Raw genomic sequence first — 15,889 nt, forward strand, 5'->3', positions numbered from 1 at the left:
TCTTGGGACGAAGAGGAGGAGGTCCGTCGAAGGGTTTAGGGTTTAGGGTTTAGGGTTTCTGCGAGGGTTTGGGGTTCAGGGTTTGCGGGAGGGTTTGGGGTTTAGGGCTTCGCTTGAGGGTTTGGGGTTTAGGGCTTCACGAGGGTTTGGGGTTTAGGGCTTCGGCGGAGGTTGAAGTGCGGAGAACGGACGGCAGCGCGGCGTTGGCTGGCAGTGGGCGCCGGCTGAGGGTTTAGGGTTTAGGGTTTAGGGTTTAGGGTTTAGGGTTTGCGCGCAGGTGTGCGTGAAAGCCCGCAGCTTCAAACCCTTGGCCGTAAACCTGGACCTCCTGAGGGCCCCCGTGAAGGCCCTGGGCGTGGGCTGGTGGGAAGCTGTCGTCTTGACCACTGAGGGGGAGCTCTGGGCCTGGAACTTCTTCGAACAGAGGTGACCACTGGACCACTGCCAGTGGACCACTGGACCACTGGACCACGGGGGGCCCTCTAGGGGCCACTGGGCTGGGGGTTGAGAGGCTACGGGGGCCCCACTGGACCACTAGAGAAGGGGGCCCTCTGCTGCAGAGGCTGCTGGTGACCAGTGGACCAGTGGACCAGTGGACCACTGGCTGTGGGGCCCTACGGAAAGGGGCACTGCTATATAGGGCTACTGGGCAATAGAGGCTACCGGGTGACCAGTGGACCACTGGACCACTGGCCAGTGGACCAGTAGAGAATAGGAGCAGTGGGGTGCGGGGGGTCTTAGGTGACCACTGGACCACTGGGGAAGCGGGGGCAGCAGGGTATGGGCTCCAGGGGCCACAGGGGCTGCTGGGTGACCAGTGGACCACTCAGGCACCACTGGACCACTAGAGGATAGCAGGCACGCCATAGAGGGGCCCCTGGGCTCTGGGGGCCCCCAGATGACCACTGGACCACTGGGGGGCCCCTGAACCCTGGGGAATAGGGGGGACTGGGCTGGGGAGGCCACAGGGGGCACTAGGTGACCACTGGCTGACCAGTGGACCACTGGCCATAGGGCCGCTGGGGCAACACTGGGCCACTGGGCTGTTGGGGCCACAGGGGTATAAGGGGCCACTGGGGGAATAGGGGGCGCTGGGGGGCCATTGGACCACTGGGGTGGGCCTGTGGGTGGGGGTGGACCACTGGGGTGACCAGTGGACCACTGGGGGTGGCGGGCCACTCAGTGGGCCACTGGGGCTATTAGAACTATATAAGACGAAATTGTCTTAGTGGACCACTGGGGTGACCAGTGGACCACTTGGACAATTCCAGTTATAAGACTAAACTGTGTTAGTGGACCACTGGGGACCAGTGGACCACTGGGGCAATTAGACTTATAGGACTAAGTTGTCTTAGCGGACCACTAGGGCCCAGTGGTCCACTGGTCACGAAGAGTGCAGTGGGGCAGTGGGGACTTCCCAGAAGAGCGAATTCTTTAGTGGACCACTGGTCACCTGGGTGGTCCACTGGGGCAGATTCGGCACTTGGGCCATTTAGAAGCAGCACTTTCTTCAAGCTGCAGGGGGTATCATTGCATGCATGCATTTGCGTCTTGATTGGATTAAAAGTGAAATAAAAGTGAAATAAAAGTGGAAATAAGAGTGAAATTGGACAAACTTGTTTCAAAAGGACTTCTTTTTGGGGCTTTCTTGCATGCATGCAGGGGCAACTCCGTGGCTCCAGCTCTCTACAAGTACGAACTGGCTGCGGGGCTTTTTGCCCGCCGCCTTTGCGTCGTTTCTTCTCCTCTTTTTTGCGGAGTTTTGGCGGAGTTCAATCCCAAGACAAAAGGGGATTCCAAAGACCCCAAACTGGCCCGCAGGGCCTCCCGGGGGGCCCCCGGGGGCCCCCAGGGGGCCCCCTGGGGGCCCCCCAGGGGCCCCCCTCGGGGGCCCTCAACTGCTGCCGCCCGCCAGTACCCAGACTTCAGGAAAGAGGGACTTTTGGGGGTGGACTAATGCAGCAGTCCCGAAGTTATTAAAAGCCCCAAAAGTACCATTTCGAGCGCATGCATGCAGCCCCTACATTCTCTTGTAATTAAATAAAAGCAAATTCACGCTGTGGTCATATACAACATATATACAGCTACAGGGGGCCCCGGGGGCCTCGGAGGCCCCTGCTCCAACTGGTGGGGGCCCCTGGGGGCCCCTGCAGGGTCGTTGGGGGCCCCTCAGGGGCCCCCAGCGACCCTTGGGACCCTTTAATGGGTCCCTGAAGGGCTTAGGGGGCCCCTGCGGAACAGGCGGTCCCCAGGAACCCCCAGAGGGTTCCCACGGCCCCTTAGGGGGCCTCCACTGGGGGCTCCCTGGGGGCCCCTTAGGTAGGGGGCCCCCACTGGGGGCTCTCTGGGGCCCCCGCTGGGGGCCCCCACTGGGGGCTCCCTGGGGGCCCCGCTGGGGGCCCCCACTGGGGGCTCCCTGGGGGCCCCGCTGGGGGCCCCCTGGGGGCCCCCACTGGGAGGTGTGGGGGCCCCAGGGGACTTCGGTCCATGAAGGCCTAGTGAACTCTTAGAGGCCTTTCAAAGGCCCTTTTAAAGGTTTAAAGAAGACCTCTGCTGGGGGCCCCAAGAGGTCCTTGCCGGGGGCCCCAGTGAGGCCCCCAAGGCCCTTAGGGGGCCCCCGGGGGGCCCCTGAGGGTTCCTTGGGGCCCCCTAGGGGGCCCCTTGACCCTACGGGGCCCCCAGGGGCCCCTAGGGGGCCCCCTGTGGGTTGCATGCAGCCCCTAGGGGCCCCCTAGGGGGCCCGCTAGTGGGTTGCATGCAACCCAAGTGGGGCCCCAAGGGGGCCCCTAGGGGGCCCCTAGGTGGGGGCCCCTGTGGGGCCCTAATGGAGCCTTTAGGGGGCCCCTTTGGGGGCCCCAATGTTTCCATAAGAGCTTTTAACTTTTTGTCATTTTGTCTCGCGAAAGTGCATTAGAACTTTGAAGAAGTTAAGTGAAAAAGTAAATAAATAAGTTTGACAGAAGCAAATAAAAAAGGCAATTTAAAAACCAAATAAATGAGTTAATTTCAAAATTAAAAATAATTGATTTATTTGAATTTATTTTTAAAATAATTTTTAATTCTTTTTTCCGCTTCAATCTGCTGTTTTTTATTTGGCCTATGCCAGACGAGAAGTTAGGGTTTAGGGTTTTCCTAGGGTTTAGGGTTTGGCGTTTATTCAGGTCCCGGATCTTAGGGTATAGAATCAAGGGTTTAATTAGGGTTTAGGGTTTCACTAGCCCCCAGACCCTAAACCCTAAAGCCTAACTAAGCCCCAAACCCTAAAACCAACCCGAAACCAAAACCCTAAACCCTAAACCCTAAACCCTAAACCCTAACTAAGCCCCAAACCCTAACACCAACCCGAAACCAAAACCCTAAACCCTAAACCCTAAACCCTAACTAAGCCCCAAACCCTACCACCAACCCGAAACCAAAGCCCAAAACCCTAAACCCTAAACCCTAAACCCTAAACCCTAAACCCTAGGGTTCAACGAAAAGCCTCTCCGGGCAAAAGCCACCGCCATTTGCCTTCGGGCAAATTTCCCAAAAAGACTTTTCCAATTCGAATGCGGTGTATGCGCAGCACTTGCAGTCCCACGAGTTTACACATTTTTCGAATTTGTCTGTTTTTTCCTTCTTTTAATTCTATCGAAAAGTAGTGCAAACTGCTTCCTGCTGCTGCTGCTGCTGCTGCTGCTGCTGCTGCTGCTGCTGCTGGTGGCGGCGTTCCCGCTGCTGCGCCATGTCCCGCTGCTGCTGCACCCCCTGCTGCTGCTGCTGCTGCTCCCCCTGCTGCTGCTGCTCCCCCTGCTGCTGCTGCTGCTGCTGCTGCTGCTTCGCCGGCGCCCAGCAGCAGCAGCGCCTCTTCTGCTGCAACGCGGCGAACTGCTGCTGCTTTTAGCTGCTGCCCCTCCAGCGTCAGCCCGAAAGACAGCAGCTGCAGGGCCTCCTCAGACACAAAAGAATCCACCTGCGCACAGCAGCAGCAGCAGCAGCAGCAGCAGCAGCAGCAGCAGCAACAGCAACAGCAGCAGCAGCAGCAACAGCAACAGCAGCAGCAGCAGCAGCAGCGGCAGCAGCAGCAGCAGCAGCAGCAGCAGCAGAGGCAGCAGCAGCAGCAGCAGCAAGCTAAATGGTTTTTTTTTCGGCGGTTTCCTCTCTTGAGGCAAAGCAGCGCCGCAAAACATTAAATGCAAAATAAAAAAAAATTGAAAAAATAAATTTAAAATTTAAATAATAATTCAAAATGAAAATAAGAAAATGAGAAATATAAATTAAAAGTTTAAATGTAATTCGAAATAATTAAAAATAATAAATAAATGATGCACAGGACTACAGCTGCTTGCAATTCAGATTTAATAACTTCGAATTATTAAAAAAGTTAAATTAATAAATTTTTAAAAGAAATAGAATTAATAAATGTTTGAATTATTTAAAAAATTAATTAATAAATTATTAAAACAAATGGAATTAATAAATGTTTGAATTATTTTTAAAATTAAATTAATAAATTTTTAAAAGAAGTAAAATTAATAAAGGTTTGAATTATTTAAAAAAATAAATTATTAAATTATTAAAACAAATGGAATTAATAAATGTTCGAATTATTAGAACAAATTAAATTAAAGTATTAAAGCAAATGGAACTAATAAATCTTCGAATTATCAAAATAAACAAAATTAATGAAAGTTAATTAAAGTTTGAATTATTTAAATAAATAAATTAAAATTAATTGAGGTGTCTGTACACTTGCCTGCACCAAATACTCTTTTGGCACCGGCTCTTGTGCGCCGCCCAGCAGCTGAGCAGCAATGCGTCCACTCTGCAAACACAAACCCTAATTTAGGGTTTAGGGTTTAGGGTTTGGGATTTGGGGTTTGCCAGTCCGCTGCAGCGTCTACCTCAACCCCGGTTGCCCACCTAGTGCTGCACAAAAATTCTAAACCCTAAACCCTAAACCCCAAACCCTAAACCCCAAACCCTAAACCCTAAACCCTAAACCCTACCAAGCCCAAACCCTAAACCCTACCTGTGTAAACACCATCAACCCTGAGCTTTCTGAGTCGAGTCTGCCGGCCACAACCAGCTTGCGAAGGGTTTTAGGGTTTCGGGGGGCCCCCCAAGGGTTTAGGGGGGCCCCCCTAGGGTTTGGGGGCCCCCATGGGTCCCAGTAGTTTTCGGGGGTTAGTAAAGACCGGCATAAGGGTTTATTGGATTTTTTATCTTCCTTGAAAACAAATCCGCAATTAATTCAATTTAAAGAATAAATGCATGCAAAAGGCTGCATGCAATTAAAACTAAAAAAGAATTCGAAAGAATTTAATTTAATTTAATTTAATTTCAAAAAAATTCAAAATTTCAAATTTCGGTGTACGTACACCTGCATGCACCAGGTGTATGTACACCTGGAGGACGTTGGCGAGAATTTGTTTTTTTATTTTTCATTTATGCATTTATATTAATTTATATTTTAATTAATTAATTAATTAATTTATTTATTTGTATATTCATTAATTTGCTAATTAATGTGCATCTGATTTATTTTAATTTAATTATTGGTTTATTCCTTCATCGATTTCTTTATTAATTACTTAATTTAATTTTAATTAATTTGTTTATTTATTTTGTTCATTTATTAATTAGCTTTTAATTAATTCTTTATTTGTTAACTTTTTCTTTCATTATCTGATTTATTCATCACAAAATAAAATTTAAATTTCAAATTTTAAAATTAAAATAAAATTAATTCCAACCAAAAGAAACCAAAAACCAAAAATAAACATTTCTTTTTAAATAAAAAGAATAATAAATTAAAAAACAAACAAGCAAACAAACAAACAAACAAACAAATAAATAAATAAGTAAATAAATAAATAAATAAATAAACAGATAAATAAATAAATAAATAAATAAATAAATAAATAAATAAACAGATAAATAAATAAGTACACAAATAAATAAATAACAAACAAACAAATAAATGAATAAATAAATAAACATCAAGAAATGAACAAAGAGCAGTTGGAAAAGAAAAGCAAAGCACCTGCGCAGCAGCAGCAAAAGCCAAGAAGTGCATGGGTTTGTGCAGCAGCAGCGTTTGCTGCTGCTGCTGCTGCTGCAGCGCGCGGGGCGCGAGCTGCAGCGGGGCGCTGGGGTGTACGTACACCTCAGCTTTTCCCAGCCGCCGCCCCTGCAGCAAAACCAGTCCCAAAAAAAAATACTTTTTTGCTTCTCCGCGGGAGCAAAGGCCTTGCTGCTGCAGCGCAGCACAAACCCGCAGCAAACCCTCCTTCCGCCTGCTGCTCGTCGCCAGCAAGTCCCCGCTCCTGCTGCTGCTGCTGCTGCTGCTGCTGCTGCTGCTGCTGTTGCCGGGATTGGGGCTGGTGCGGTCTGTGCTGCTGCTGCTGCTGCTGCTGCTGCTGTTTTCGAGGGGGTTTTGGTGCCTTGAAAGAGGCAGGGGCCTGCGAATGCCAGAAGACTCGGAAGCTGCTGCTGCTGCTGCTGCTGCAGTGCGACCATCAGCTGTTGCTGTTCCCCGTGCAGCAGCAGCAGCAATGGGAGGATCGGCAGCAGCAGCAGCAGCAGCAGCTGCTGCTGCTGCTGCTGCTGTAGAGGTAGACGAGGCAATTGCCAAGGCAGCCCATGAGGGCCTGGCAGCAAAATGAAAAGAAATGCGTTTTAGGGTTTGCTGCAGCATGACCTGCAGCAGCAGCAGGTGTACATACACCGCCAGTGTCTGCTGCTGCTGCTGCAGCTGCTGCTGCTGCTGCTGCTGCAGTGTGTTTGCTGCAGCCTTGAGAAGAAGTAAATAGCGCAGAAAATGGAAATAAAATAATTAATTAATTTTAAATTTTAAATTGTTTTCTTTTGATTCTTTTCCACCTCGAGCAGCAGAACTTCAGCAGCAGCAAATCGATAAACGCGAAACTTCGTTTGCTGCAGCTCTAACTGCAGCACGAATTAACTAATTAATTAATTAATTAATTATTATTTATTATTTATTATTTTTTATTTATTTTGGCATTTTTTAAAGCGAAAAAGACCTTAAAAAAGCCATTCCTCAATGGAGGCCTCACTTGGGGGCCCCAGGGGGCCCCATGGGCTGGGGGCCCCCACAGGGGCCCCCAAGGGGCCCCCGAGGGGCCCCGAAGGCTGCGGGGCCCTCAATGAAGTTTTATTGTTTGTTGGCAAATAAAAATAAATAAAAATAAAAAGAAATGAGGCATTAAAGGACCTATTTCGTCTTTTATCGGGCCTCTTGGGGATATCCTCCTTCCCAGGGTTTAAGGTTTAGGGTTTAGGGTTTAGGGTTTAGGGTTTAGGGTTTAGGGTTTCCGGCGCCTCGAGTGTACGTACAGCGCAGCTGCAATGGGCCCCAAGCAGCAGCAGCTAACACTGCAGCAGCTGCGGCAGCTGCATCGGGGGGCCCCTGGGGGGCCCCCCCTGGGGGGCCCCCCTTCTGCTGCTGCAGAGGGGGCCCCCAAGGCGCTGGGGTCTGCTGCTGCTGCTGCTGCTGCTGCTGCTGCTGCTAAACCCTCGGAGAAGAAGAAAGAAAGGGAAATAAAGAAAAAGAAGATAAAAAAGAGCAGCAGCAAAAGACCAAAAGAGTTGAGCTGCCGCAGAGGCTCAAGAGCCACAGGAGCAGTTGTGCTGCCGGACGGAGAAGCAGCAGGGCCCCTGCTGCTGACTGCTGCTCCTGCTGCTGCTGCTGCTGCTGCTGCAGCGGAAGCAGCAGCAGCAGGGGACGCAGCAGCAGCAGCCAGAGCAGCAGCAGCAGCCCGAGCAGCAGCAGCCTCCCCAGAGGTGCTGGCCTACCGTGCTGCAGTTGCTGCGCAGCAGCTGAAGCGGCTGCGGTCGGGGCTGCACCGCAGCAGCAGCAGCAGCAGCAGCAGCAGCAGCAGCAACAGAGACCCTCGCTTCTCGAAGCTTTGCGGCGAGCTGAATGTTGCTGCTTGTGCCAAGGCCTATGCCTTTTTAGATGAGCAGCAGCAGCAGCTGATGCAGCAGCTGCAGCACGTAGTCAAGACAGGCAGGCTGCCCCGCAGCAGCAGCAGCAGCAGCAGCAGCAGCAGCAGCAAGAAGGGCCTGAAAGTCAGCGAAGCAGAGCGGGAGCAGGCGCGGCAGCAGCTGCAGCGGCTGCAGTCGCAGCAGCAGCAGCGGCAGCGGCGAGCAGCAGCAGCAGCAGTGAAGGCCAAAGTCAGCAAAGCTGAACGAGAAAGAATAGCAGCAACGGGAAAAAAGCCTCACTATGCCAGCAAGAAGCAGCTGCGGCTGCTGCTGCAGCAGGAGCTGCAGCAGCAGATTTCCAAAAAGAAACAAATCAAAAAAGAAATAAAAAAAGAAAGAAAAATCCTCGCGAAGGAGCGGAAGAGAAATCTGGTGCCTGTGCGCCGGGTGCAGCAGCAAGAAGCGGAAAACTGAATTTAATTCATTTTTGGAGTTATTTCTCCTTTATTTTCAATTAAATTGATTAAATTAATTCATTAATTCATTAATATGTCACAAAAAGCCATTAAAATGCTCCATTTGCTTCAAAATGAATCCAAACGACTTGCAGTCGAGCTGCGCATACACCCCGTCAGGTGTACGTACACCCCGCGGAGTCCACCGACGCCACTTCTTGGCTTTCAACGGACTTCATTTTAAATGACTTTTTAATTTCTTTTGTTGTTTTGTTTGCTTTCTTTATTCTTTATTATGTCTTTATTCATCATTTATTCTTTTATTTGCTTTTTGCAACGCATGCAGACTCTGCAAAGGCAGAAACAACGAGGTAGAATAGGCCGCCCAGGGTTTAGGGTTTAGCGTTGAGGGTTTAGGGTTTAGGGTTTAGGGTTTAGGATTCATGAAGGCTGCAAATAAAGTATTTGTGTTGTGGATATTTCTGAAGAAGTTTAAAGAGAGAATTCAGTGGATCAAAATTCTCATTTTCAGGGTGTCTGTACACTCAGACTCTCTGCTGCCACGCATTAGGGTTTAGTGTTTAGGGTTTAGGGTTTAGGGTTTAGGGTTTAGGGTTTAGGGTTTAGGGTTTAAGGTTAAAGACTTGGGGGGTTCAGTGCAAACCCTGAAGCTCTTTCTGCTGCAGCAGCTAAACTGCAGGAGCGAACAAATAGCAAAAGGGAAACAGCTCGCAGTACCGAAGAAACCCTAAACCCTAAACCCTAATTCCTAAACCCTAAACCCTAGTTTCTAAAACCTAAACCCTAGCGGTCAGTTTCCTAAGATAAACTGCTCAAAGCCAAACAAAGGGTTTCCGGACAAAAGAAAAGAACAGAAAAGAAGGGGAAGAAAGAAAATTAAATAAAAGAATAAATAAATAAATAAATAAATAAATAAATAAATAAATAAATAAATAAGTTAATTTATAAGTTAATTAATTAATTAATTAAGTAATTAAAAGAGAAAATATAAAGAAACAAAACCATAAACCCCCAAACCCTAAACCCTAAACCCCAAACCCTAAACAAGCAGCAGGTGCATTGGAGCTAGGAAGAGACTCAAAGACAAAAATAAAAAAAATGAAATTAATTTTCCAATTTATCTTTTTAACTCTCCACTCGAGGTGTACAGACACCCCAACTCTTCAGTTTATCCCCCAAACCCGCAGCGTGAGTCACTGCCAACACAAACCCTAAACCCTAAACCCTAAACCCTAAACCCTAAACCCTAAACCCTAAACCCTAAACCCTAAACTACAAACCCTAAACCCTAAACCCTAAACCCTAAACCCTAAACCCTAAACCCTAAACCCTAAACCCTAAACCTAAACCCTAAACCCTAAACCCTAAACCCTAAACCCTAAACCCTAGAGCACCTTGAAGCGGGGCAAACCGAGAACGCCAGCCCCAATTCAACAAAACCCTAAACCCTAAACCCTAAACCCTAAACCCTAAACCCTAAACCCTAAACCCTAAACCCTAAACCCTAAACCCTGAAAGCAGCGAGCGAGCTGTACCCGGCTGCAGATAGCACGGCCTGACAGCAGGTTTTTTTTCCCAGCAGAAATCCCTTGCTAGCTAGCTGCTTAGCTAGCTAGCTAGCTAGCTGCATCGCTTACTAGCTAGCTAGCTAGCTAGCTAGCTAGCTAGCCAGCTCCTGAGCTAGCCGGCCAGATACCTAGGTAGGCAGCTGACTAAGTAGCTAGCTAGCTAGCTAGCTAGCTAGCTAGCTGGGCAGTAGTCTACCTAGCTAGACAGCTAACTAGGCAACCAGCTAACTACCTGAGCAGCTAGCTAGGCAGCTAGCTGGGTGGCTAGCCAGCCAGCTAGCTAGGCTAGGTGGCCAACTAGACAGCTAGCTAGCTAGCTTCCCACCCACCTAGCCAGTTGGCTTGCTAAACAGCTAGCCGGCTAGCCATCTGGCCAGCTAGCCAGCTGTCTAGATGGGCAGCTAGCTAAATGGTTAGCTAGCTAGCTAGCTAGCTAGCTAGCTAGCTAGCTAGTCGGCACGATGCGCATGCAGATCTTGCCTGTGGGCTGCTGGCCCCACGCGTGTCTGGTGAGGCTGTCGATTTCAGGAAGCTTTCTTCCATTAAAATTAAAAGAAATAATATATTTATAATATTAATTTTAATTGTTTTAATTGTTTTGTCTTATTTTATTTATTTCATTCGTTTTGAAACTCTTTTGCACGGACAGAGCTGGGGTGTATGTACACCTGGGGAGCGCGCCGAAATTGAACTTTTCGTTTGGAGTTCAATGGCTTAGGGTTAAGGGTTTAGGGTTTGGAATTTAGAGTGAAATGCTTAGGGTTTAAGGTTTAGGGTTTAGGGTTTAGGGTTTAGGGTTTGTTGAGTGAGTTCTGCGTCCGCAGCAGAAGTGGTGTTCTTGAACCACCAACCCCACCACTGCGATCTGCGCGGAAAGCGATCACTTGAGGAGCGATTAATTGCGAAATCTTCTTTAAAACGAAAAATATAATTTATAAAACTCTTTTTAGTTTCTTTTTATCCGCTCTTTTAGGGTTTTCCGTCGCCGCGCAGCGCTTTCTGCTCCGCAGCAGCAACTTCGTCTGCAGCACAGACTCTCCTGGCTTCTTTCTTTCTTTTTCTTCTTTTTATTTCTTCAGCATGCAGCAAAGAAGAACTTAGAGAGAATTTCAACTTCAACAGGAGCTGTGGCTGCAGTTGCTGCTGCTGCTGCTGCTGCTGCTGCTGCTGCTGCTCCCTCGACACGCAAGCAGCAGCTGCTGAGGCTGCTGCTGCAGCTGCACAATGGATTCCCACGCAGACAGCAGCAGAAGCGCTGGAGACAGCGTCAGCAGCCAGCAGCAGCAGCAGCAGCAGCAGCAGCAGCAGCAGCAGCAAGCAGCTTCAACGGATTGTGACGCTCTCTCGGCAGCTGACGGGGCCTGGGGCCTGGCTCTGTCTTCCGCGCAGCAGCAGCAGCAGCAGCAGCAGCAGCAGCACAGCAGCAGCAGCAGCACATCGCAGCAGCAGTTTGCTTCGACCTTCCCCTGCTCCATTGCTTCTCTCTTTGAAGGCACGGCGAGCCAGCTGCCGCCGCCGCAGCAGCAGCAGTCCACCCCCCAGCAGCAGCAGCAGCAGCAGCAGCAGCAGCAGCAGCAGCAGCAGCGGTTTTTTTTGGAATATATTGTTCTCGAAAACTTCAAATCCTACAAAGGCAAACATGTCATAGGGCCCCTCCAAAGCAGCGTGGCCATCATAGGCGCCAACGGCTCGGGTATCTGCCCACTTAGGGTTTAGGGTTTAGGGTTTAGGGTTTAGGGTTTAGGGTTTAGGGTTTAGGGTTTAGGGACTGGGGTTTGGGGCTTATGCCCTAACCATAGAGGTTAAGGTCCAGTGTTTAGGGTTTAGGGCTTAGATTAAGTATTTGGGGGGCTTGCAGTTTGGCGCCTAGGGCTTCGGGTTTAGGGTTTAGGGTTTAGGGTTTAGGGTTTAGGGTTTAGGGTTTAGGGTTTAGGGTTTGGGGCGTGCAGGGAAAAGCAACATTGCAGACGCAATTTGCTTCGGGCTGGGCGTCAGCGGCCGCAGCCTCCGCAGCAGCAATTTGGTGGATTTGCGGCACTTCTCGCTGCTGCAGCAAACCGAAGGACTGTGCGTGCTAGTTGCTGCTGCTGCTGCTGCTGCTGCTGCTGCTGCTGCATGATTTGCTGCTGCTGTGGGGTCGGCTGCTGCTGCTGCTGTGGGGTCTGCCGTTGCTGCTGCTGTGGAATCTGCTGCTGCTGCTGCTGTGCGGTCTGCTGCTGCTGCTGCCGTGTGTTCTGCTGCTGCTGTTGCTGTATGAGCTGCTGTTGCGGCTGCTGTATGATCCGCTGCTGCTGCTGCATGCACCTTTGCTGCTGCTGCTGCTGCTGCTGCTGCTGCTGCTGCTGCGCATTTGTCTGCAGCACTGCTGTGGCGCTGCACTTTCGCCGCCGGTCGGCCCCCGACGCCGAGGGAGAGGTATTGGTGCTACGGCGGCAGATCAGCAGCAGCAGCAGCAGCAGCAGCAGCAGCAGCAGCAGCAGCAGCAGCAGCAGCAGCACGTATACTGTTAACGGCCGCCGTGTAACAGCAGAAGAGTACCGCAGCGTCTTAAGCGAAAAGCTTTCTCTGGGGCCCCACACCATTGCTGCTTCGCTGCTGCTGCAGGTGAGGGGCTCAGGGTTTAGGGTTTAGGGTTTAGGGTTTAGGGTTTAGGGTTTAGGGTTTAGGTTTTGGGGGTTTAAGGCTGCTTCTCTGGGGCTTCTGCCTCCGTTCTACCTTTCTACTATTTTTTGCTGCCAGTGGAGTTGCCCCGTTTTGTTGTTGCTGCTGCTGCTGCTATACGTGCTGCTGCTGCTGCTGATATACGTGTTGCTGCTGCTGCTGCTGCTGCTGCTGCTGCTGCAGGGCGACTCATTAGTGACTTCTGCTGCAAGACATCCTCTGGACCTAGCGCGTCTCATAGAGCGAGTTGCCAGCAGGTCAGGGTGTAGGGTTTAGGGTTTAGGGTTTAGGGTTTAGGGTTTAGGGTTCAGGCCGGGCCTTTAGCGTTTAGCGTTTAGGGTTTAGGGTTTAGGGTTTAGGGCTAAGATTCAGCTCTGTGCAGCCTCCAATGAAAGCCCACATACTCGAAACAGCAATCCCCGCTGTGCAACTGAGGACTTAGGGTTTAGGGTTTAGGGTTTAGGGTTTAGGGTTTAGGGTTTAGGGTTGTGGGTGCGGCTGCAGCGAGGAGTGGGGCGAGCAGTTTGCTGCTGCTGAAGCAGCAGCAGCAGCTTTGCGCAGAGAAGCTCGTGCTGCCTTCAGCAGCAAGCAGCAGCTGCTGGCTTCTTTGCGAGTGCTGCAGCAGCAGCAAAAAGAAGTCAACGCCTACAAGGCCCTGCAGGACAAACTGGTGCTTCCCTAGGGTTTAGGGTTTAGGGTTTAGGGTTTAGGGTTTAGGGTTTGGGGCTGGGGCTGTGATTTGGTGTCTCTAGGGTTTAGGGTTTAGGGCTTACGGCTCAGTGCTTACGGCCAAGGGTTTAAGCTCTACACTTGCCGAGCCCTGGTGCATGTTTCTAGGGTTTAGGGTTTAGGGTTTAGGGTTTAGGGTTTAGGATTTAGGGTTTGTCTCTCCCTCTACTCTTTCTCGGCCGCCCCCCTGAATTCTGTCTCTCTCCCCACTTTTCCCTCTGCACGTGACAGCTCAAAGAGCAGCAGCAGCAGCAGCAGCAGCAGCAGCAGCAGCAGCAGCAGCAGCAGCAGCAGCAGCAGCAGTTTGGAGGGTTTGTGCTGCTGCCTGCTGCTGCGATTTGCGCAGCGCGCCATTCAAAATGAAAGTTTTCTCTTTCAGCTTTTTGCTGCTGATCGAAAGGCAGCAGAGCAGCAGCAAGAAGCGCAGCAGCAGCAGCAGCAAGCCGAGCTGCTGCTGCAGCAGCTGCAGCAGCAGCTGCAGCAAGCCGAAGCAGCAGACCAAAAGCGCATTTCCATTTCTATGCAACTCGAGCAAAAGAAAACCCTCACCAAAAACGCAGCCATGAAGGCAAACATGCTTGTGAGTTCTCAAACCCTAAACCCTAAACCCTAAACCCTAAACCCTAAACCCTAGCTCTAAACACTAAACCCTAGCTGTAACTCAAGGCCTTAAACCCTAGCTCTAAACGCTAAACCCTAGCTGTAACCCAAGGCCCTAAACCCTAGCTGCAACTCTATATCCTAAACCCTAGCTGGGACTCTAAACCCTAAACCCTAAACCCTAAACCCCAGCTGTAACCCCAAGTCCTAAACCCTTGCTGCAACCCTAAACGCTAAACCCTGGCGGAGACTCTAAACCCTAGTTGTAATCCGCAGCCCTAAACCCTAGCTGCATGCGTAAACCCTAGATGCAGCGCTAAACCCTAAACCCTCGCTGCATCCCTAAACCCTAAACCCTAGCTGCAACCCTAAACCCTCGCGCGCAGCAGCAGGAAGCTTCGAGAAGCTGGCTGGCCGCTTGCTGAACTGTAAACCCTAAACGGTGGTTTCGCAAGGCTCAAGGCAAACCCTAAACCCTCCGAGTGGCTAACCCCTAAACCCTCAGCCCCGTTTGCTGCTGCTGCTGCTGCTGCTGCTGCTGCTGCTGCTGCTCTCTGCACAGCGCACAGAGCTTTCGGGGTGTTTGGAGAAGCTGCGGTTTGCAGAGCAGCAGCAGCAGCAGCAGCAGCAGAAGCTGCAGCAGAAGGAGGAGGACTGCAGCAAGCTGAAGGCCCTGGAGACAGAGGTGGGCAAACCCTAAACCCTAAACCCTAAACCCTAAACCCTCAGCTCCGACCCTATCCCGGAAACGCTGAACAGCCCAAACCCTAAACCCCAAACCCTAAACTCTTCGCAGAAACCCTAAACCCTTAACCCTAGAGACTGAGCTTTGAGTGCTCCTTACCTTAAACCCTAAACCCTAGCAAGTGAGCCAAACCCTAAACCCTGATTTGGGGTTTGTGTCTGGCGTGCTGCTGCAGCTTTCTAATGAAGTAATTCGGCTGGCAGACGAGGAGCAGCAGCTTAAAAGTGCTGCTGAGGAGAAGCAGCAGCTGCTGCAGCAAAGGCTGTCGGTGGAGCAGCAGCAGCAGCTGCTGCTGCTGCAGCAGCAAGCGGACAGCAGGCACACAGAGCTGAAGCAGCAAATGGCCAAGAAGCAGCGGCAGCTGCAGCAGGCCACAAGTGCTCTTAACATTGTGCGTAAAGTCGCTCACAGCAGCAGCAGCAGCAGCAGCAGCAGCAGCAGCAGCAACAGCAGCAGCAGCAGCAGCAGCAGCAGCAGCAACACTAGCAGCTGCAGCAGCAGCAGCAGCAGCAAATGCGTTTCAGCAGGCACTGCAGCATTTGAGTACGCGTTGCTGCTGTCCATCAGGGTTAAATGCCTTCGAGTTCCTAGCTGCCATTCCTGCTGCTGCTGTTGCTGCTGCTGCTGCTGCTGCTGTTGCTGCTGCTGCTGCTGCTGCAGGTGGAGAGAGAATGCTTGGAGCTAGAGCGGCGAATTTCCTGCCTGCGCGAGCTGGAGGTGAGCAGCAAACCCTCGCGCTAGGGTTTAGGGTTTAGGGTTTAGGGTTTAGGGTTTAGGGTTTAGGGTTTAGGGTTTGGCAAAGGCGCTGCATGCAGGACGAAGCAAGGCAGAAGCAAACAGCAGCAGCAGAAACGCTGCAGCAGCTGCTGCGGGAAGCAGCAAAAGTGAAGGAGTCTATTAGCGAGGCCACAGAACAGACACAAGTGAGTTTGCAGCAGTTGAAACCCCAAACCCTAATACTCCCTAAACCCTAAACCCTAATACTCGCTAAACCCTAAACCCTAGAAACCCCTCGTTCTCGATGTTGCTGCGTTTGTGTCCCTCGAGCTTAGGGTCTAGGGTTTAGGGTTTGGCGTTTAGAGTCCAGGGTTTAGGGCTTAGGGTTTAGGGTTTAGGGTTTAGGGTTTAGGGTTTAGGGTTTAGGGTTTAGGGTTTAGGGTTTAGGGTTTAGGGTTTAGGGT

The 15,889-nt window shown here is 50.6% G+C and overlaps 4 protein-coding genes across 4 annotated transcripts; 3 read left to right on the forward strand and 1 right to left on the reverse strand.

Moving 5' to 3' along the window:
• Positions 1-277: 277 nt before the first annotated feature.
• ENH_00071060 (hypothetical protein) lies at positions 278-1,957 on the forward strand (the record flags this gene model as incomplete). Its single annotated transcript, XM_013577534.1, has 2 exons — positions 278-426; positions 1,663-1,957. Coding segments are annotated over 2 exons (444 nt in total), but the record flags the coding sequence as incomplete, so codon positions are not given.
• Positions 1,958-3,469: 1,512 nt separating this feature from the next.
• Positions 3,470-7,081, reverse strand: ENH_00071070 (16S pseudouridylate synthase, putative; the record flags this gene model as incomplete). The annotated part of the gene is made up of 3 exons (XM_013577535.1): positions 3,470-3,952; positions 6,026-6,632; positions 7,059-7,081. The coding sequence occupies 3 exons, from the start codon at positions 7,079-7,081 to the stop codon at positions 3,470-3,472; spliced, it is 1,113 nt and encodes a 370-aa protein (XP_013432989.1).
• Positions 7,082-7,980: 899 nt separating this feature from the next.
• Positions 7,981-8,403, forward strand: ENH_00071080 (hypothetical protein; the record flags this gene model as incomplete). The annotated part of the gene is made up of 1 exon (XM_013577536.1): positions 7,981-8,403. The coding sequence occupies one exon, from the start codon at positions 7,981-7,983 to the stop codon at positions 8,401-8,403; it is 423 nt and encodes a 140-aa protein (XP_013432990.1).
• A 2,794-nt stretch (positions 8,404-11,197) lies between these two features.
• ENH_00071090 (chromosome segregation protein smc1, putative) lies at positions 11,198-13,316 on the forward strand (the record flags this gene model as incomplete). The annotated part of the gene is made up of 5 exons (XM_013577537.1): positions 11,198-11,666; positions 11,923-12,040; positions 12,334-12,577; positions 12,818-12,891; positions 13,139-13,316. 5 exons carry the CDS (start codon positions 11,198-11,200, stop codon positions 13,314-13,316), a joined length of 1,083 nt encoding a protein of 360 aa, XP_013432991.1.
• Positions 13,317-15,889: the final 2,573 nt, after the last annotated feature.

This window comes from Eimeria necatrix, genomic scaffold, assembly GCF_000499385.1.
Source record: "Eimeria necatrix Houghton genomic scaffold, Enh_scaff694, whole genome shotgun sequence".
Taxonomy (NCBI): Eukaryota; Apicomplexa; class Conoidasida; order Eucoccidiorida; family Eimeriidae; genus Eimeria; species Eimeria necatrix.